Source organism: Natrix helvetica (assembly GCF_964273705.1).
Source record: "Natrix helvetica genome assembly, chromosome: 2".
Classification (NCBI taxonomy): domain Eukaryota; kingdom Metazoa; phylum Chordata; class Lepidosauria; order Squamata; family Natricidae; genus Natrix; species Natrix helvetica.
This window is the reverse complement of record NC_138552.1, coordinates 159200201-159222849: the sequence shown is the minus strand read 5'-3', so window position 1 is coordinate 159222849 and position 22649 is coordinate 159200201. Positions and strand designations below refer to the sequence as shown.

At 35.2% G+C, this 22649-nt stretch overlaps 1 protein-coding gene across 1 annotated transcript in view; it reads left to right on the top strand.

The window, feature by feature from the left end:
- Nucleotides 1-22649, top strand: part of CSMD1 (CUB and Sushi multiple domains 1) — a gene marked incomplete at its 5' end in the record, with an annotated part of 1188747 nt that overhangs the window by 899180 nt on the left and 266918 nt on the right. Inside the window, 2 exons of the mRNA XM_081942958.1 lie at nt 13290-13393; nt 13597-13709. Of these exons, the coding sequence (XP_081799084.1) occupies nt 13290-13393; nt 13597-13709 (217 nt within the window). The remainder of the gene's footprint in view (nt 1-13289; nt 13394-13596; nt 13710-22649) is intronic.

The following is a 22649-nucleotide window of genomic DNA, read 5'->3' as shown; positions in this document are numbered from 1 at the left end:
CACTAAGCCAATATAGGGCTTTTTAAATCAATACATCCCATTTGAATTGCACTAGAAATGTATTGAAAACAAATACAGGAGATCCAAGATGGGAGGAACTGTTATATCCACTCCCAAGTTTGGCTTATGTTCACTCATTCACACACTCACAGCCCTATAAAACAGCTACACTCAAAACAGAAGAAGAGTTTTGGAAAGGATCTTCAAGGTCTTTTAATCCAACCCTCTGCTCAAGCAGACGATCACTTTCAACCACCCACTAAGACACAACTGGTTCCTCTTTAGAACAGTGGTCACCAACTGAGGTCTGTGGACCACTGGTGGCCCGTGAGAAAAATTTGGTGGTCCGCAGAAAAAAAAATTGCATTTTTTATATTGCACTAAATACTACTTCTTTTTTTAAAAAAATCATATTAGTGGTCTGCAGGATTTAAAATTATAAATTTAGTGGTTCCTGAGATCCAAACGTTTGGTGACCCCTGCTTTAGAATACATGGAGACCCAGTGAATTTCAAACAACAATAAAACTTTACAATCTTGTAGACAAGTTTCCTGGCCTTGGGCCAGTGTGCTTATGGGCTTCCTTCATCTTTAGGTATGGCAACTTCACCCTAAGCTCACAGAACATAACTGTAATATGAACTAGTCAGCAAATTGGTTGCTGCATTTTGGATCAACCCTCGTTTCTGAGTAATCTTTAGAGACATCCCTATATAAAACACATTGCAGCAATCCAACCATGTAGTGATGATAATATGAGTCACTGACGTCAGGTCTTCCTGCTGTAGAAAAGATTACACCTGTCTTATCAATCAAAGACAGACAGTGTCAAGACAATGCAAAACAAAGCAAAACTCCAGTCATATTAAAGTTCTTTTTCAAAAGTCTCTGCAATGTCCCATAGGCAGACCCTGCCAAAGTGAACATATTAACTGAGCATGTTGATGTAAACCTAAGGAAATTCTGTAGATCAATTAAGGAGCTAAAGCTTCCATCGCAATCTGTACATGTTGCCAGTCATCAACCCTCTGGATTGGGAAGAAGCAGTGATGAAGTAGTGCATTATATAATTCCTTTCCTCCCCAAACAAATTCTTCCCTGAGCTGCCTTGGAAACCGATGATTTGTAGAGCCTCAGAGCATTAAAAATTGCCTAGACATAGTGGTGGGGTGTGGGCAACAGGACCAAAGTAGTTTTCCATTGCATTCTTTTTTTTTTAAACAAAGTTTTATTGATTTTTTGGTGTTTTACAAAAGGAAAAGGTATGGGAGGAGACAAGAGTCAGAATTAATACACCCATAGAGGCACAGGCCTTTATGGAAAAAAATAAACTACTCCTAGAAAAACCAGAAGATATCCCAGTAGATGCACAAGACACGGGAGGGGCCGGAGCACTGCCAACGGGTGGAGATGGGGCGACATCAAGAAAGCTCAGATCACACAAATAAGTAAGAAAATCCACATGACATAAACTGATTGAAATTATCAATGAATTTACCACACTGACTATATGTTATTATGTAATATTTGAATGCTATGCAAATGTACACCATGAGTCTGGAGGGGGGGTATACCTACCGCAATTTGCGGCTGCCACAATTTGTAACTTTCCCCATACCTTTCCATTGCATTCTTGAGAGTTTCTCAGGTGTTCCTGAAGCCATAAGATTTCCTGGCGGTTTCTAATCCTTTTTCAAAATTAGCCACAGTCAACTAAGCATTGCCTCAGTCAGTAATTACTAAATAAATGTACAGAGTGCAGGTGGTTCTTAACTATAACCATTCGTTTAGTGACCCTTCAAAGTTACAATTGCACTGAAAAGAGTGACTTATGGCCATTATGAACACTTTTGATCATTGCAGCATCCCCATGGTCTCATGAACAAAATTTGGACACTTGGCAACTGGCATGTAGGTATAGAGGTTGCAGTTTCCCTGGGTCATGTGATCACCTTTAGAGACCTTTTGACAAGCAGAATCAAAGCCAGATTCACTTGCTAAGTGAATCACAGCTGTGATTCACTTAATAACTGTGGCAAGAAAATCGTAAAATGGGTAAAATGTGCTTAGCAACAGACATTTTTGGGCTCAATTGTGGTTGTAAGTTGAGGACTCTTTGTCAGTTGTATGGCTGAAGTTATGTTTATAGTCCAACAAATTCCCCAACTGTGATAATCTAAAATGCAACTACCTGCTTGGTCATACATTTTTGTAATCATTTTGTTGTATTTTGCATATGTTTGGCCTAAATTTGTTTCTTGTGGCTTAGCATAATCAGTGTTCTGAGACAGGTTTGAAAATTTTCTACGGCTTTGAATCTAAACTGAAATAGATCCATACAACAACAGAAAATATATTACCTTTATACAGGTAGACAGAGTGATTAAAAAAACAAAAAAACAAGGAAGATTAGTTTGTAAATGTCTGAGAATGTATTTCCAATAAAAATATATATGTCATGCATAGCCAATTTTTGCTTTTCATTTCATCCATTTAATGTATAAATACGAGAAATAAATATGTCGATTTTGACAAGACAAAGTCTAGAATAAAGTGAATAGACTTGTGCAATGTGTGGTGTGAATAGGGAATTGAAAGTTGGTTAAATAAATACAATAAGACTGATAGATAATGGAAGTAAAATTTGATTTAGAATACATGGATTTATTTATATATATATATATATATATATATATGTATGTATGTATGTATGTATGTATGTATGTATGTATGTATATATATATATATATATATATATATATATATATATATATATATATATATATATATATATATATATATATATATATATATATATATATATATATATATATATATAATCTATGAATAGTCAAAATAAAACCAGTGGCCAAATGCAAGCAATAAATACACAGAGATAAAACTGAAAAACAGGAGGAGGGAGTGCTGCACTTATTGCTTCGGCATGAGGCTGATCCATGTCTTAGTCAGGATTTTTGCTTTTCTTTGTTTATTTTGCATTAAAGGACACATACAAAGCAGTGGTGGGTTCCTATTGGTTCAGCAGTACTGGTAGTGGTATGGCGGCCTGGGTCGCTGGAACCGGAAACAACGAGGCCTGCCACGCCCACAAACTTGTTTTCCAACTTGTCGCTGCTGTTGTCACTGCCATTTTGTGTTTTAGTTCTGCGCATGCGCAGAACAATTTTAATTAAACACCGGCAGTAAAGCTGGGCAGAACCCACACCTGATACAAAGGAGGGAGAGTTAGACTTAGCGGAAGTGTAATGTAACTTAAATATAGAGACAAGATGTTATTTAAGAGATATGTGGAATAAAGCAAGACATGGTGTCCAGAAAGATGAATTAATGTGGATTGGATGTGCATGTGATTGATCAGTACAAGAAAAAAAATATTGAACTAGTTGGATCATAAAGAAAGAATGCAGGAAAAATCACATTGCAAAAGAAATATATGGAAGAAAGAATGAAGGGGAAGACCAAGAAAATTCTATTCAGGTTGAACAGGGGAATAGGGTTGTATTACTTTGTGTGCTGCTCAGGATTGTGGTTATAGTGCAGGATGCAGGGCTATATTACTCTTTTTAAATTAGCTAAATAAATGCCATTAAAAACACTGACATTCTGATACTGATGTACTTGCTATGTATTCTTCAAAAAGAAAATCCTTCATACTTTTGCAATGCATTATCAGATTTTAGCTTCTGCATTTGCCTTTCCACAATAACTGATGACTGGAGACATAGTTTCCCAGGCAAATGAAATATACATAATTAAAAAAGTTTTACTGGGTTATGCAGTGGACCTTGTGTAATAATATACTTCCTTGGAATGAGTGGAAAGATGCAGTTCAAATCGCTCTGGGCACATGAGAAATCATAATAGTCATTGCTGAATGACCTAGCAAATAATAAAGCATGTTCCTTGCTGAGTAATCTGTGGGTATTTAACCATATAAATTTTTCTTTGTATTAAGGAAGAGTTCTCACGGCAGCAAAGAAGAATAAAATAAATGTGACATACTTTTTGCTGGATGTGATGTACTCAAGAATTTATTTGCTCTTTCAATCTTATATTGCTTTGAAGAGAAAAGTAAAAATGCAGTTGTTGAATTTCTACTTTAAAGAGTTCAGGTTTCAAAAGTAGATCAGAGATTTAAATGACTTGGGAAAATACACTTCAACGTAAGTTATACTTTCTATTAGTGGAAATGATTTTGAGGATAGAGCAAAAATCTGCCCGCAGCTTGATCAAAGTAAGAAAAAAAAAAGTAGCATACATCACTTTAGATTCATTTTTTTTCCCATCTAAACTTTTCATATTATCGGGAAATGGTAGTCCTGGCTGGATTATACTCTGATTTACATTTTGCACTGTAATTGCCTGGTGGTAGATTTATTTATTTATTCAAATTTTGGTATCGCCCAATGCCAGAGTGATTCAAGAGAGCTCACAATGTAAGAAAACAGAATATAAAGACAATATAATAAATACATGCATTATATATTAAATGCCTCTAACAAGGGGAGGGGCATCTTTCCTACCTCAAGGCCTGCAGGGACTCACAAATCCTTAAGACCTTCTGGAATGCCAAGGTTGGACATGTCCAGATCTCAGGGAGGACCTGTTTACAGTGGGGAGGGCACCATTACAGAGAAATTGCCTTTCCTGGGTGAATACAGTTTATGTACCCAAGAGAAAACAAGGTCAGTTTTGGAAAACTTGGGGCCAAACACTTATTACTGTTCCCTTGGGAGAATGCCAAAGGTGCTGTGAATGATCGAAATCGTAGGAAAACACTTGGTGCCCAATGTGCTCTGCATAGGAGATGATGATGATAATGATAATGATAACAACAATGTATTAGTTTTTAGGTACTGATTGAACAGGCAGTCCTCAACTTATCACCACAATTAAGGCCAGAATTTATGTTGCTAAATGAAAGATTTCTTAAGTGAATTTTGCCCCATTTTATGCTCATTTTCTCTTTCTGTTCAGAACTTTGGTATTGTCTCTCGACTACTGTATTAATCATCCAAATATTTTTGTAGCCCATCACTTAACTTTCCTTTTGCTCTGTAAGCGTGTTCTTTTCAGATTTTTTTTTTAAAAAAAGCTATTTTCCATTTCTTGAATTTATCCGGTTATTTCTGCTTTCATTAATGCTTCAGTTAATCTTTTTTGACAAAGTGGGTGGACATTATAGTTTTCTTGTGTTCTATTGATCTCTTGTTCTGCTTAACCCTCTGGAAATCATTCTTTTTTTTTAAAAAAAGGGGTGTCATCTAAAGTTTTATTACTTGCCATATTATATCCATTGTCTCATTCCTTTATTTATTACCACAGTGTCTGTGAAATATATTCTTCCTGATACAGAAGAAGATAGCAAAGACTTTTAAGGCTGCAGTGCTACAATTACTTGCTTGATGATTTTTTTTTCATATGAACTGATGAACCCTAACTTTGTGCAATTACATTTAGTGGTATTTAAAAGTTGTTTTGAGATAATATGCACATGCATACATGGAGACCAGGTTCTCCACTATGCACTTACCATACAAGAAAGCTGAAGATTAGTGGGCTGGTAGTGCACTGAATTTCATAGTTTTGTGCAAATGAAACATTAAACCAAATCCCACAAAATACAAGCAATTGAATACTGAGTGCATGTATTTATTTATCAGCTGCAGCTACATGGATCCACACATAACTAAATTGAGAATAACAAGTGCACCTGTATATTATCTTCAGTGAACCATTATATCTGTCAAAATATGTCATGTATTATTAGTTTACAAAACCCAGATTAGGCATACTAATATAGACTAACAAATGGCAATGGAATCACGTAGCCTCCCCAAATGCTGACAATTAGCCAGAGAAGTACGACTGTTAGTCTACATAGACAACGTGTGGTTTCTTTTTGCCTTTAAATGGAATAGCAATAGCAAGTAGAACCAACAGAAGGGTATTCTTTTAAAGGAGGAGGCGGGGGGGGGGAGGAAGAGGAAGAGGAAAAGAGCACAGTGACAACAAAATATATCAAATATAGGATTTTCATATATGCATTTTTAATGTAAAGTTGTACAGTATTAAGTTGTAATAAAGATAATTTTAAAGTATTTTATTTAATCCTTGCAATACTATATGTCTGCAATGTCAAATAAACTTCTGGAGAGTCACTTCTATTTGCTTTTTTAAAAAAAATCTAGTGGTTCTCTTAGAGCGCAAGCATTTCCTTTATGGAGTACCATAAGCACATAACACGTTGATTATACTCTTTTCTTAGCACATTAATTATTTTACCTATTATTTGATTCTTATTGCCCACTGGTCTTCTTTCATTTTGAGTATCATTTTGTAGCATAAAAGTGTGCTTAATTCCCTACTTATGTATGTGTACATACATACATACATACATACATACATACATACATACATGCATGCATGCATATGTAAATATATGCATGCATGAAGTGTATGTATGTACAGTATACATACATACGTAGGTACGTACATGCATACATACATATCTTTACTTCAGTGTAGGAGAATATGATTTGTGAATTACTTTTACTGTGAATTACCCACAGTTTTAACAATGCCATAAAAATAGTTTTGGCTTTTATGCCAGTGTAACATTTTCATATATGACCCCCAGAAGCCACAAATATATTTTTCAGTCAACTATGGATTGGACAAGTATTTCAAACTACACACAAATAGAAATATTTTTGCTGTTTAATAAAATTTCACTTTCTATTTCCATAGTTCCCCTTAAAAACATATTCATTAGAGCAGGGTTCCCAACCAGAGGCGTGAAACGATTTTCTAAGGGGTGCAAAATCTTGGGTTTAGAAATGTCAAAATTATAGTGTATATACATAAGTATACGCCTATAATGATCTACTTTTGTTTTAGGGGTGTGGGGTATAGAAAAGGTTGGGAACCCCTGCATTAGAGCATTGACAAGGAGCTGGAAATATATAAACATTATCTTGTTTAGCTTTAGGGTGTATTATGTTTAATATTACTTTTTTCTTTTTAAAATTATATTTCATTATTTCCTCTTTTTCATCTAGCTGCTTTAGAATTACTCTCAAAATGTCAAATAACACTTCTTCTTTGTTAGTAATTTTGTTCCAGTTAACAATCGTATTATAGTACAGAACTTGAATTTTGAAGTCCTTTTATATAATCAAGAAATTTAGTGGAAGAAGTAAGCTTTGTACTGAGTTCATTGTTTTTAAGCTTTATCTATACACTTCTATCACTAATGAAGGCAAATATTGGTAGCTCAGGGTTGAATATCTGTAGCTCAGGACCTCTCACTTCTATCACTTTAAAATATTGTTTTGTATTTTCTTTTAACATGTACACATATATTACAGAATTTTAGGAAAATTATATGGGAATAATAACTACAGTACCTTTCTTTTTTATTAATTAAATATTTATGCCTTTAACACTTTTACATGTCCATGTTAAATTTATTTGTATGTGTCTCTTTTTCAGACATCTACAGATCTGTAGGGATTTAGTTTAACTTTCAGTCGAATATATACCTATCCATGTTAGATGCTGACCATCCCCAGCCTGGCATTTTCCAGGCCATTGATCAAGCTGGTAGGAGCATTTAACTCCTGCTCAAATTTCTGGGAGTTAAACTACCAATGTATCTAGAGATGTAGTAGAAGGACTGGTAGAATCTGGGGGCAGAATTAAAAGAGGCATCAGCCTAGAATCTCTACGTAGCCACAAGCAAACCAAGTCTAACCTCCCTTGAATCCTGTTAACTTTTATCTAACCCCAATGAGGTGTTAACTGTTAGTTGAGAAGTAGCTTGTGCATAGGCATGACTATTAATAAATAGGGTTGCCAATTTTTTTGCTACCAATTCAGTAGTAAACTTGTGCATGTGCAGAAGTGTCCAGGAGGGTGGGTGGAGCTTTCCCACCGCTGCTACTACCTATTCTCCCGATCTTGACTGAACCGGGAGCAACCGACTTCTGATGTGGACCTGATTTTTCGTGTCTGACAGGCAATGTCAAATGTATGTAGGTTGTTAAATACTATTCAGTTCCTTTCCTTTTTCATTAATACAGTTTTGTCAACTAACCTTAACTTGTTACTTTCAATCTTGCCCTTCCCAGCAATTTACATCTGTTTTCCAAAGATATGTATTCTAGAACTGAGACAAATGTATTTAAAGCTTAATAGAGCTGTGTTTAATTCATTATGTTTAATATTATTTTACATACTGTACATATTTAAACATATGCACAGCTACATTTATAAAAAATATTTGACATGTCAATATGCACTGCATCTCATATTGTTTAACATGTTAAAGTGCTAATTAGTGACACGTATAAATTGTTTAGGAATTTATAATTATAAATTCTGAAGCCTATTTTAAAAATGAATCACATAACCACATTGGGGGAATAACCATGACTACTGTGTTCTTAGATTTTCCATACATTTTAATGGAACTTTTGCTGAATATAGTCATTGCATATTCATTACCGGTGGTCTCTGAGTTTGCTGACTGGAGTTTTTGTCTTTGCGAGGATTCTGCAAAGTTTCCAAGGGGCGCTTCAGTTCATTAAAGATTAGATTGAATCACATTGAAGCTGAATTATAATTCCATTGGGCGACTTTGGCAATTAAGTAGATTTTCTGCTGCTCTTGGAGTTTTTATAATGTACAGTGTTATTTATTTATTTATTTATTTATTTATTTTCTTCGAATTTCTAGACCGCCCCCTCTCCCGAAAAGGACTCGGGGCGGTGCAAGTGTTGCAATTGTATTTCCATGTATGGAGAACACTGAGGGTGTGAATAATGTGAGGTGGACAGCTGACATTTTATCACTGTAGGAAACGTTCAACCTATCAGAATTCTTTTGAGGGGGCAACACTAACCTTGCTTTGAGCTCCATTTGCTTTTTAACTTTTTTCCCCTCTAATATGGAAAATCTTAAATTTGCTTCTTGTTGTGGGAATAGGATATTATACTTCTATGCTGGTTCTCAAAATTTTGCCTGTGATGGACAGCAGTGAGATACCTTTGCAGTTTCTGCAGTCTGATTTGCTTCCCTTCTTTTTATAAAAATACACAATGGGGGCATCATATAAATCATCAGGCATCTCCTCAATGGACCAATGTATTCCAAGACATCCTGGAATGCCAGGAAGGTGTTTGGCTCTGGTACTTTGTAGATCTCAGCAAGAATACCATCCTGCCTTGTTGCTTTATTCACTCTTCTGTGAGATACAATACAATAGCAGAGTTGGAAGGGACCTTGGAGGTCTTCTAGTCCAACCCCCTCCCTAGGCAGGAAACCCTATACCGTTTCAGACAAATGGCTATCCAACATCTTCTTAAAGACTTCCAGTGTTGGGGCTTTCACAACTTCTGGAGGCAAGCTGTTCCACTGATTAATTGTTCTAACTGTCAGGAAATTTCTCCTCAGTTCTAAGTTGCTTCTCTCCTTGATTAGTTTCCACCCATTGCTTCTTGTTCTACCCTCAGGTGCCTTGGAAAATAGTTTGACTCCCTCTTCTTTGTGGCAACCCCTGAGATATTGGAACACTGCTATCATGTCTCCCCTAGTCCTTCTTTCTCTTAAGCTAAACATACCCAGTTCCTGCAACCGTTCTTCATATGTTTTAATCTCCAGTCCCCTAATCATCTTTGTTGCTCTTCTCTGCACTCTTTCTAGAGTCTCCACATCTTTTTTACATCGTGGCGACCAGAACTGAATGCAGTATTCCAAGTGTGGCCTTACCAAGGCATTATAAAGTGGTATTAACACTTCACGTGCTCTTGATTCTATCCCTCTGTTGATGCAGCCTAGAACTGTGTTGGCTTTTTTGGCAGCTGCTGCACACTGCTGGCTCATATTTAAATGGTTGTCCACTAGGACTCCAAGATCCCTTTCACAGTTACTACTACTGAGCAAGGTATCACCTATACTGTACCTGTGCATTCCATCACTTTCTTAATTTCATCATTACATGGAGGCAGGCCTAGAGTAATTAACCCAAGTTTGGGAAGCACTGTGTTAATGCCTTCAAGTCATTTTTGACTCCTGATGACTGATTGGACAAGTTTCTGGAGTTTTCTTGACAAGATTGTTGGAGGTATATTGTCCTTGAAAGAGAGTGATTGGCTCAAAGTCACCCAGCTGGTTTCATGCCTAAGGTGGAACTAGATAGAACTCATGGTTTCCTAGTTTTTAAACTGGTATCTCAACCATTACACCAAACTGGTTCTTTACATACTGTACATACATCCCGAAGGAAATTGAAGCTGCTGTTAAGTATTGTTTTACTTTCATTCATAATACAAATCTTATTAACTTACAAAACTCAATTAATAAATCATAAAACTACTATAAATAAAGTATTATTCTTTTATTTCAGCATAAGTTGGAAAAGAACACATTTTGCTGTCTTGGCTACTCATAAATTTTCAGCTCAACTGTTATGATGATAATAACTGATATCATGAATTGGACAGTTGTTTGTGCAATGATATTGAAAGTCATCTTGATTTCCTATTAGAATTATTTTTGAGGCTGTACTAAATTCATATAGCAATTTGTATCTTAAATATTGTTTTTAATTATTACTAACTAGGAATGACATGGATAAGAGCTGCAAAATTAGTCACTATGGTATCAAAAGTTGCATTATTTAATTCAGAGGACCACTTTTACACCCCTCCACTTCAAATAGGTTGTGGCCTGATTGCTTTATTAATACAACAGATCTAATACTTTTATGCAACTAAGCAAGTTTCTTTAAAAATTAATTCATGGAGGTATCATTTTAGCTTATTGCAATAGAAAGCTTGGGAAGCAAATTCTACACAAGAAAATATTTTAAAGAATTGCCTATTACACTTTCCAATGGAAGTTATTCCAGAAAGAGAAACTTTGAATGAAATGCACAAATCATTGGTGACCTGTTTATATTCTTAAATTTTAGCACCGGCATTTTGTGACATCTATGGTAGTTCATAAGATCAACATTGAACAATACTATATATGGAATGACAAGAAATTGAATGGAGGAGAAATATTTTGCAAAGAATACACAGGCTATTAGATAAATATAATGTCTCTTTTCAGAGGCATTTAAAATAGTCAGGAAACAGCTTCTACCTGTGTCAATGTGTCAGTTGATTTGCTATTAATTTTTAATGTGATATTTTAAATTATTCAATTTATTCTATAGTACTTACATTCTGAATTTTGAAACACTTTAAATCTTTCTTTTCTTAATATATTTCTATAATATCTGAATATATGTAGAACTGAACTGCTAATTCTGTAGTATGGTAACTATTTTAATCCATTTCTGTTTTAATAGGGCAAAAACTTCTTTACCCTTTCTATTAATGGTTGCTGCTTTATGATTCGATTATTTTACCTGCAGCATCAGCATTAAATATTACATTGTACATTTTCTGCAATTCGATTCTGCTTTAAAACTTCTTCTTTACAAATAGATGATTGGTAAATGTAGAAAACATACAAATATTTAAACGGATGGAAAGAGATGAGTTAATACATTGAATGTTAGGGATCCGACTAAGTAGGATGAAGCAGAATAGAGCTAACAGGGACTTTGGAGGTCTTCCAATCCATCTCTCTGCTTAAGCAGGAGACCCTATACCATAGCAGACAGGTGGCTGTCCAATCTTTTCTTTAAAACCTCCAGTGATGAAGGCCATTTACACTGTGTGAATTCATCTTAAAACTAGATAAACTATGTAACATATCCCATACTGTTTTCTTAATTGGTGTAAATACTTCGATTGTAGTAGGAGCTGACTTTTTACTTGTCAAATTATTTTATCCTATTTTTATAGCTTTGTCATAATTTATTGTTGAGTCATTATTAATATCCATTCCCTCTTGGGGATATTGAAAAGGTACAAATAGGTATTATTCAACTTCCGCAATATTTCTGCAAATGCAATTATATTGTATATTGTATTATATTTTGTGCAATCATTAAATTTGTTGAAAAACTGATTATGTGCCATTAAGTAGATGTGTAACACTTAGTGACTATGTACATTTTTTTTCCCGATGAGAAAACCTGTTCTTTTATCTGTTCTCTTTTTTCTCTTTTCTTCTACTTTCCCACCATTAGAACTTTCTCTAGAGAGTTTGGTCTTCACATAATTTGTGCTTCAAATGAGAACTTTGGTTGATTTGTTCAATGATCCGTTTGCTTATTGTCTTGGTTGTTCATGGTGTTCTCAGGAATCTTCTCCAACACCAAAGTTCAAAAGCATTAATATTTTACTTTTACTTCTTCTTCTTCAAAATCTTCAAAGTTCAACTTTCACTTCCATAACAGTCTCATAGGGATGGGTTACATTGTCCTGATTCTTATAGTCTCAGACATGTCACAGCATCAAGACTTGTCTACCAGCTAATAAACAGGACATATTTATTGACTGCTTGATTCTTTACTGTTGATGGTTCATCCTAAAAGACAGGGATTATCTACCTCGTTGTGTCTTCATTATCAAGTCTAAAGCTGTTTTTTGTATCTTCCATTCTTAGTTTGATAATTTTAATATTTAATTTTAGTCATTTTTTCCATTGTGCTCTTTGATTATGCTTTTTTTAATTGAAAAACTATTATGGAAAATTGCCAATTAAATTTACACACTGCACACTCTCAATTTATCTTTTATATCCAGATTAGAGTAGGCACACAACCAATTAGTTCAGCTAACAAAACAAAATAAAAGATAGCTTGATGTTTATTTATTGTGTGTGCATGTGCTTTTGGGTCAGCCTTGACTCCATATATATATGGTCACAAGGAGGTGAAAAGAGCTTGATGACACATAATCAATCACAAAACAGTCATATACCTTTATGGAGTATCCACAATTATTTCAATTTGCTGAGCTCAACATCTGAAACAAGGAGCTATTGATCCAATCAATTTTCTAAATCTAAAGTATGCCATTGAAGTTGTTTGGCTTTGAGGGACAGGTAAAGTGTACTATTCTATGTGACTTCCCATTATTTTATATGCCAGAGTTTCTTACTTCTTTATGGTGATTTCTGCACAAAAGAAAAAGACACCAAGGAAGAAGTGAGAAAGAACAAAGAAGGCAGAAGGTTATGTGCCATAATTCATTTCTTTCTTTGTTTCATCATAGTGTTTAATTCAACCCAATTCCTTTTTAGAGACACTCACTCTTTCAGAGAAGTATTGAATTGACTGAAGTATACTTTTCTGATTCTAATAGGTCATAAAGCTTGCTTTTGAAGAATTTGAGCTGGAAAGAGGATATGACACTCTTACAGTAGGAGATGCTGGCAAAGTGGGAGATACAAGAACAGTTTTATATGTGTAAGTGCACTGCATTATTCATTGGAAATTCTATTTTGCTTCTTTTTCCAATTCTTTAGACTACATAGGCAATGATGTTTCTCCCAATTGTATTATCAGTGAGTTAGAACATTTCTGTAAATTCAACAGAATCTTTGCAAAATTACAAATACCCCCAATACATTTCTAACTTTGCAACAATCAACTCTATTGTTTTTCTGAAGTCTGACAGGCTCCAGTGTTCCCGATCTTATTGTAAGCATGAGCAACCAGATGTGGCTCCATCTACAGTCAGATGACAGCATTGGCTCACTAGGATTCAAAGCTGTTTATCAAGGTATGTTTCAGATTGAATTAGTAAATAAAGTTATTTGTATATACTGTATATACTCACACTCTCTCTCTCTCTCTCTCTCTCTCTCTCTCTCTCTCTCTCTCTCTCGATAGATGATAGATAGATAGATAGATAGATAGATAGATAGATATATAGATATAGATATATAGATCAGTGTATATGTATACATATATATGTTTATATAATATGTATATATGTATTTGCATCAATATGTCATTTACATACATCCACACAGATCTATGTTCAAGTGATGCAAGTTCCCAGTTACTGCCAACATATCATAAGGAAGAGGAGAAAAAGGAAATATTATAAACTAATTACGCAGCAAGCAGAATGATTTGCTTCTACATTACTTTTTGGCTTCAACCTCAGTGCCACACATTTCTGAAAACTCCAAGCTGCTTACAATTAAAAATGATTTTAAAGGGGTCACTGTGAGAAAAAAAGCAATAGTATTAATGAATAATACTATTCAGTATCTTTCATAGCTTGAGAGTAGTCTAGGGATGACGGTTATGGGAGACATCGCTGAGAAGCTTTTGTTTGGTATCCTTATAAATGGCATTCCCTCAGATTTGAGACCATCAGTAAGCTCTTTCTACTCTATCATCCTAGATGGACAGATACAAGTTGGAAAGGGCAGTTTTGAACATATCCAAGAGCTTAAGCAGGGGTGAAATCCACTTACCTTTGCTACTGGTTTGGTAGCAATGTGAGCATGTGTGCTAGCTTTGCTAGCACACGCCACCTCTGTGCATGCGCAAGATCTTCCGTGCATGCAAAGGTAAGCAAACAGCAGGGAGGGGGATCCTGCTTTCTAGCTAATATAAATTGTGCATCACAGCTGATTGTCAGAAAAACTGGTTCACCTGAACTGGTAGCATTTGTTTTACTACTGGTTCGGGCAAACGGATAGCATTTTTACTACCGGTTCCGGTGAACTGGTCTGAACTGGTAGCATTTCACCTCTCGGCTACAGCCATGTGGAGCTTTAATGGTGATAGACAGTATCTTGAATTGCACTAGGAAGCTGACTTACAATCAGTTGAGCTCCATGTCAGTAAAGTAAATGGTCTTTGGCCATGTAAAGTCAATTACAGTAGTCTTCCTGTGAGGTAAACAAGGGCATGAGTGATTAAGAGCAAACTCTATGTTCATGAATTGGCCCAAATTGGAATCCCAGTTGTCATTATATAAAGATTCTCTTGGCCATAACTTCAGCTCTGACTCTGCATCCAGATCGTAAATCAGATACATATAAGGGAATGTAGCTTCAGCAAATATCCCAAATATACTATATTTTGTTCATTAAATCCATAACATTCTATCCTGCTACAATTCAATCTGAGACTGCTTCTCATCATCGAGACCCTAATAGCTTCTGTTCATTGGGTCAGCATTTCTGCCCAGCTTAGATATATAGCTGGGTATTAACAGCCCAGTGATTTTCTGCCTACAGATGACTTTTCCAGGTGGTTTCATGTCAATAAAACATCAGGAGCAACAGGAGCAAGGATTATGGCACCCCATAAGTTCCCTATGGATTTGGCCCTCTTACTATCACCAACTAGATACAATCTTCAGGAAGAGGGACTACTGCTGCAAAGTAGGATACCCCCTTTCTTTGAAGAAAGACACCATGGTTGATGCTTTCAAAAGCCATTAAAAGATCAAGTAGGAGATTTGGTCCCATATCCAGGCCTGACCAGAGGCACCCAGAATAATCTATTTCATCCAAGACTCTTTATAGTTGTAACCTAACCATTGTTGTTCCCTTTTCATTGGTGATTAGTGAGTAGCTAATCTAAAACAAATAGGTTGAGCAATGCTTCTTGAGGAGACGAGGCATTTCTTTCAAGACAGGACTATGACTAATTGGCCAATGGCAAGGTTTTACAGTCTCTGAGGGCTACAGCCTAGTTGAGAAGGCAAGGAGAAAAACTTTCACTATTTTAAGTATTAGTTTTGTACTCACTGATATTATAAACACATGTGCTTTACTATGGACAATTGTTAACTATAGGTTATTACAAGGTTATACAGTGTGTTTTTTTTCTTCCATGCAGGATTGTCATAGCAACAAAGGAGCTTTCTTTCCCATATAAATGGATTGGTTCAGGCTGGGTATTTAGTTGGAGAAATGTGTAATAACTGTATTCATTTTCTGTGGTTTCAAAAGCAGAATGTATCTTCTGAGCTATTCTCTCTAAACCTACCCCTCCTTCTCCTCCCCCTCCATTTTTGTTTTCATATCTTGGTATTATGGGAAGGAATTGAATATTGTTTCAACTATAAGAGAAGATGATTCCAGAAGGCTTCATTCATTCAGGTCAAATATTTGAATATCAAAGCAATTCACTTCTGTTAGGCATCTTAATAAGAGATTGTAAAACCTATATATTTATTTTAAGGGGACCTATAAGATAAACCAATGGGTGTGTCATTCTGAAGAATTCAGAATTCAGCAGTTTCAAAGGGCCAATTTGAAACTTGGCAAGACAGCAGAAAGAGTTGAATTCCTTCTCCATAATGTATTCCCAGTAATTATTGCCCTCAGCTGATAAAAATCTATCTGTTTGGGTATAGATAAAGATGTCCTTGAGTTAAACTCAACTATTGGTGATTGCATCTATTTCTTTTACATGACAGTGTTGTAGAAATGGTTTGTCCCTGCTTTCTCCCAATGAAGTGCATGTTAAATGCAACAATACATTTATCTAATTAAAATAGCAACAACAACCACAACCTCACCACAATTCTCTCCCAGTTACAATTTCCTACTTCTAGGTTACAAAAAGAACTAAAAATAAATATTTTATTCATTTTGTCAAAAAAATGTATGTCCCACTATGATTGACAATTCCACTCAGATGTTTCTCTGGAATTCCTGTTCGAAACATGACAGAATTCTAAACCAGGAAATATGAATGTTTTAGTCAAGGTTATGAAATGAATTTGCTGAAAAGGTAAACTTAGAAAGTATGAAATATTTGGTTTCCATCTTTCAAAAGTGAACATTAAATCACATTAAATACATTCTGCAATCATATAGAAACTCTTCATGAAAAGAGGCTACAATGCCTCAGACTATAGTAGTTTCTGTGGCTATTAATGAAAACTGTTCTATTCACTGTATTATTCAGATCACACTTTTCTGTGTATGGACTCACTTGATAAAAATAATATTTTTTTTAAGCATGTAAGCTTTATATTGGCTTGCTATTTTTTTTTAATTTGAGCCACGAAGTTTAAAGCTGAATTCAGCAATTGATGTATATGGTGTTTTCTGTTTGTTTGTTTTTGAAACAGTATTTTTAATCAGTATTGGCCTTGATAATAGATGGGAATCAGCTCCTCCCCCCCTCTGTATGTGTGTCTGTATGTGTGTGTGTGTGTGTGTGTGTGTGTGTGTGTGTGTGAGAGAGAGAGAGAGAGAGAGAGAGAGAGAGAGAGAGAGAGAGAGAGAGAGAGAGAGAGAGAGATGTCTGCTATACATCCTTTATCTGTTGCTGATGTAAAAGATAAAGAAGTAGACATAGTTATATAAAGCCTGGGATTATGAAGCTGTACACCATATTAACATTTCATAAATTATCAGAGTAGGGGGGGGGGAAGCTTTTTCTTCCTCCAGTATGCACAAATAAGCTTTCCATAAACTGTAATACAATATTTGCATCTGAGAAGAAGCAAAAATATATTATGTGATAGAATTTCGGGCTCTTTTCCAGCAGTCTTTTTGAACTGTCTTTTTGAAGTCTTTTTGAACTGTCGAAGTCTTTTTGAACTGTCGAATTCTAATTCTATGGCACCTGATGATAAAATATATTTCTGTAAATCATATTTTGTATAATTTGCCATAGCTATTTAAGTAGCAGCAGGGAGTAAATTAAAGTAGATTTCCTCCGTGCTGTGCTGCTGGATCATAAAAGATGAGGCTATTTTTAGAGGCACATTGAAAATACGCTTTGTGTAAGATGGCTCATGCTTGCAACATTTGCACACAAATTCATCTTTGACACCAGAATGAGTTTTATTATATTTAGCACTATCAATTTCCCAGATTATAATAAGAATTATCAGAAAGCAATTTCTTCTTATCTGGAAAAAAATATGTTAAGATTTTAAGCTCTATTTCTAGAAGTTCTGAAAAAAAATTCAGAACAACAATATTATGTGATAAATGGTGTACTGCTACATTGTACAATGAAGGAAAAGTTATTAAATTGATGTGAACATTTATTTGGTAATTAAAATGTTATTTTCCTGCCTATTTTAGCCTATTATAACCAAGCATTTATTTCATTATGGTTGTTTTTTTAATAACATTGATCTGAAAATTGAACTAATGAGAGGGAGGATTTAGAGATTTTTAGATCAGACCACGGTTTAATTTATTTAATCAATGCATTTTTAAAATTATATTAATGAATAAAAATTAAAGTTATAATGATCAATGCCCCAACCCAAGAAACATTTTCATTGTACTATGGTTTTATATAGCCTTGTCCAACAAATCTTTGCAAAGTATAATAATGTAATAGCAAAGTAGATACAACATAGTCTTGCTTAAAATTAAGAAAAAAACTAGTAATAGATGAAATACCTCAAAATAATATTTCTAATTTTTATGATACTTAAAATATGCTGGAATCAAAATTAGTTTTATGTTGCTGTTATTCAACTACATTTTTGTATGAATGTATGGTATAAATCAGTTACGTGGAAAAGTCGCATGTATAATATTTTAGCTTCTATTTCTTTTCTAGCAGAGAATAGTATAATTCAAAGACGAGTGAATAATCTTTTTGGGTCAAGAGCCGCGTAAACATTTGTGCAATGTGCTGACAGCCACAACAGTACTGTAGAACAGTAAATGTCTAAATGTCCAAAATGAGGGAAATGGGTATTGCATATTCATGTGTGCACACGAAAACACCTCCATTAATGGGTCTTTGTAGAGTTGGAAGCATATACATTTACTCCAAGCATAGCCATGTTTTTAACCATGATGAAATGTCTTCCCCTTAAAAAATATAAGTTGAAGAGTTGAAAATCACGTTTGATTGACCAGTTATGTGCCATAATCACACATAGTTTTATTCCCCTCTAGAAAAATCTGCCCTCAACCTGGTCCTTCAGGTCTTCTAACAGTACATACATCCCACTTTTATTGAATTCCTCCACCTTTTCTGGGCTGGCATTGCTGGATGCCAGCCAATCCACTGATAAATAAATTCAGGCAGAACATTTAGAAGCTATGCCCTTTTTTTACCTATAACTAAAGATGGCAACTGCAACATAGTCAAGGGTTGGCATGTTGAGAACAAGTGTCCAATTTAACAAATGACAAATTCAAGGGAAAACATGAGAGATGCAGTGAGGCACAATCCAGAGTTCAAAGCTCAGCATGACAAGGTTAAGAATCCCAAATGTGAAGCTTGAAAAATTGTTCTCAGTGCTTTTTGTTACAGGAGGAAGCCAATAAATAAACTAGGCTGAGATATCATTGGAGATGCGCAGCTGATGTACATTACTCATTGGAGTGTATTCTTCTAACAGCCTGCTTTACTAATGGCAGATCCAATTTGGGACTACTGCTGTTAAGACTTTGTATAAGATAGCAAAGTCAGGAATGTTTGGTAGAGAAGGAGTAATGACATTATTCAAGATCAGGAAAAAGGGATAATTGGCTTAAATATTTTAAAAAACACTGTGCTAGAAGATGAAGTAAAATCAACTCTCCAGGCATTATCAAGTTGGAAAATTGCAGGAATTGATGGAATATGTAGAAATAAGACAAGCAACAGAAGTAGTAGTACTAAAGGTCCTAAGCAAAGCATGCCATCAGATCTGAAAAGAACACAGATCAGAAAGGTCCAAAGAAGTCTCCCCCCCCAAAAAAAAGAGATTTAACAGAATTTGTAGATTATCATACAATGTCTTAAATTTATCATACTGCCAAAGTAAACTTTAGGACCTTCCAATATAGATTAAAATCACTATATTTAGGAAAAAGATGCCAGGTGCTTGAGTTGATTTTAGAAAGGTCCATGGAACAAGTAATATTGCTGATACACCTAGGATAATTGAGGAAGTCAAAAAAATGCCAAAGAGAAGTTAATGTGTGTGCTATTTATTTTACACAGACCTTCAGTAATATCAAATCATGTCTTAGGAAAATATCAATCCCAGAACCTCACATTGTCTTCATGCAAAGAAATATACCCAGGTCAGGAAGTCACAGTCTGAACAGAACATGATGGAGACTGACTCCAAGTCAGCAAAGGAGTGAGAGCCTTTTTCATTTAGTCTAAATATATGCTAAATACTATATATACCGAGAAGCTGGATTGGAAAAAGTCGAGTGTGGTTTAAAGTTGGGGGGGAAATATCCATAAGCTGCACTATGTTGATGATTATCCTTGGATAGCTGAAAATGCCAATGATTTACAATTCTAATAATGAAAGCCAAGAAGCACAATGAAAAAAATGGCCCTAAGACTTAAATATGCAAAACACAAAACTAATAACAAGTACAGTATCCAGCTGTAAAATTAACAATGAAAATGTGGAAGTGGTGGATAGGTTTTTTTTTTAAAGGATTGACAATGAACAGTAAAGGAACCAAGAAATATATCACAGATTTGAACAGTAACCAATAATGGCCTTGGAAATGATATTTAGACACCATGACCTGTCTATAACTAAAAATATCAAAAATATGCAGGCACTGATTTTCCCTATAACACTATGGAACACTCAAATATTAAAGAAGTAGTCAAGGAAGTTTATTGAAGCTTTTGAACTTTGGACAAGATTCTTGACAATCCCATGAATGAACAATAAAATAAACAAATGGCTCGCAGAACAAATCAATGCAGAGTTTTCATTTGAAGTAAATGACCTTTCTCATTTATACACCTAATACAAAGATGTTTAACATGATGTATAAGTCTTTGGATACAAGATGGGCAGCAAATAAATTTTCTAAATAAATAAATAAAATAAAATTATATTAAATAGAAGGAAAGATAATAAGAATATAACTGGTACCAAGGTAGAAGGACTTACTTGCAGTGGTGAGGAGTGTACTGTTGAAAGACTCAAAGTGCCAGATTGTGGTTAGATAATCCTGGAGAAGTTTTGCTAAATAACAACATTGGCATTGACAAAATCCCCAAAAATCATTTGCAAAAGGCAGCTTTACTTGGAACAGCTTAAATCCTTCAAACACTATGAAACAACTTCTACCTATCCCAGGACCTTGGGAAGAACTTGATAGGTGGATAAAAATGCCAAATCCAATTTAAACCTCTGGCTAACTGTGAGATGAAGAATGATTGCTAATGTAAGCCTTTCAGATAACTAGCTTAAACTTTCTAGAAAATGATGAGACCATAGCAATCAGTGTGATCAGAAGATCAGATACTTAAATAGTTAAAATATGAATTGCAGTGTTCTCATTGCCATTTCATTTTATAAAAGATTTTGAGAGACTTCGTATAGATTTGATCACTGACATTTCATCTATGCTTCATTTTAGATGTTAGTCTTTACAGTTTCTTTTTTGTTACAGTCTAAAAAAAATGCTGTTTTACCCATCACTTCAGCCAGGTTAATTGCTTGACATCAAGGCAATTTAATTTTACTCCATTGGACATGAAGTCTACTGCTAATTAAATTTTAATTAAAAGTATGTGTATTTCTGTAAGATGATATAACTAGGTTGTCAGTTCAACAGTTCACAAGAAAGGAGGGAATAAATTATTGTTACAAATTAGCTTCTTGTCCTAACGGGTTTTTTTTTTTTTTTGCAAAGGATGAGAAAAACTTGTGGTTGGTTACCACACACTTCAAGCACAGAGGAAATTTTGATGTATTATACTAGTATTAGAATACAGATGATGATAGTCACAGCAAGATTAACCTACAGTATAAAGAGCACTTCTGCCAGGTAAACATCTGTAAAAAAATTACAAGTGCCATAATCTAATATCTGTGTTCCAATATCAGAGGAGCTTCCACAAAGAAGAGGGGTCAACCTGTTCTCTAAAGCACCTGAACACAGAACAAGAAGCAATAGATGGAAACTAATCAAGGAGAAACAACCTAGAACTAAGGAGACATTTCCTAAGAGTGAGAAGAACTAATCAGTGGAACAACTTGCCTCCAGAAGTTTTGGGTGCTGCAACACTGTTTTCAGAAGAAATTGGACAACCATTTGTCTGAAATGGTATAGCGATAGCACTTATATACCACTTCAGAGTTCTTTGCAGTTGTCTCTAAGCAGTTTACAGAGTCAGCATATTTTCCCCAACAATCTGGATCCTCATTTTACCACTCTGCGTCCTTGAGTCGGTGAGATTTGAACTGCTGGCAGTCGACAGAAATAGCTTGCAATTCTGCATTCTAACCACTGCACCATCACAGCTCTAGGGTTTCCTGCCTGAGTTGGACTAGTTGGACTAGAAGGCCTCCAAGGTCCCTTCCAACTCTGTTAGCCTCTTATTCCCCCCCCCCCTTTCACTTCTAAGGAAGTACAGCTAAATCACTAAACAAATGTACAGTAACTCCCTAGTCTTGAAGTTAAATGGCATGTGCCAGAAATTGCAAATAGAGAGGTTAGATACAAGGGATTCATGGCAGCTGTAAATTTGGCCACAATTTGGAATGCAAGAGTTTGGAGATCGTATAGGGGTACTTATTTTAATAGCTGAAGTTCCATGTACAGAAAAAAATTACTTCATCCTGAGCCAGGTTCAAACAACACAGGACAATAAAGGTAGAGCTCTTGCCTCGCAATCAGGAGGTTGTGAGTTCGATCCTAGATAGAGGCAGATGTAGGGTCTCCTGCTTGGGCAGCGGGTTGGACTAGATAATCTGTAAGGTCCCTTCCAACTCTGTTAATCTGTTACTTGATGG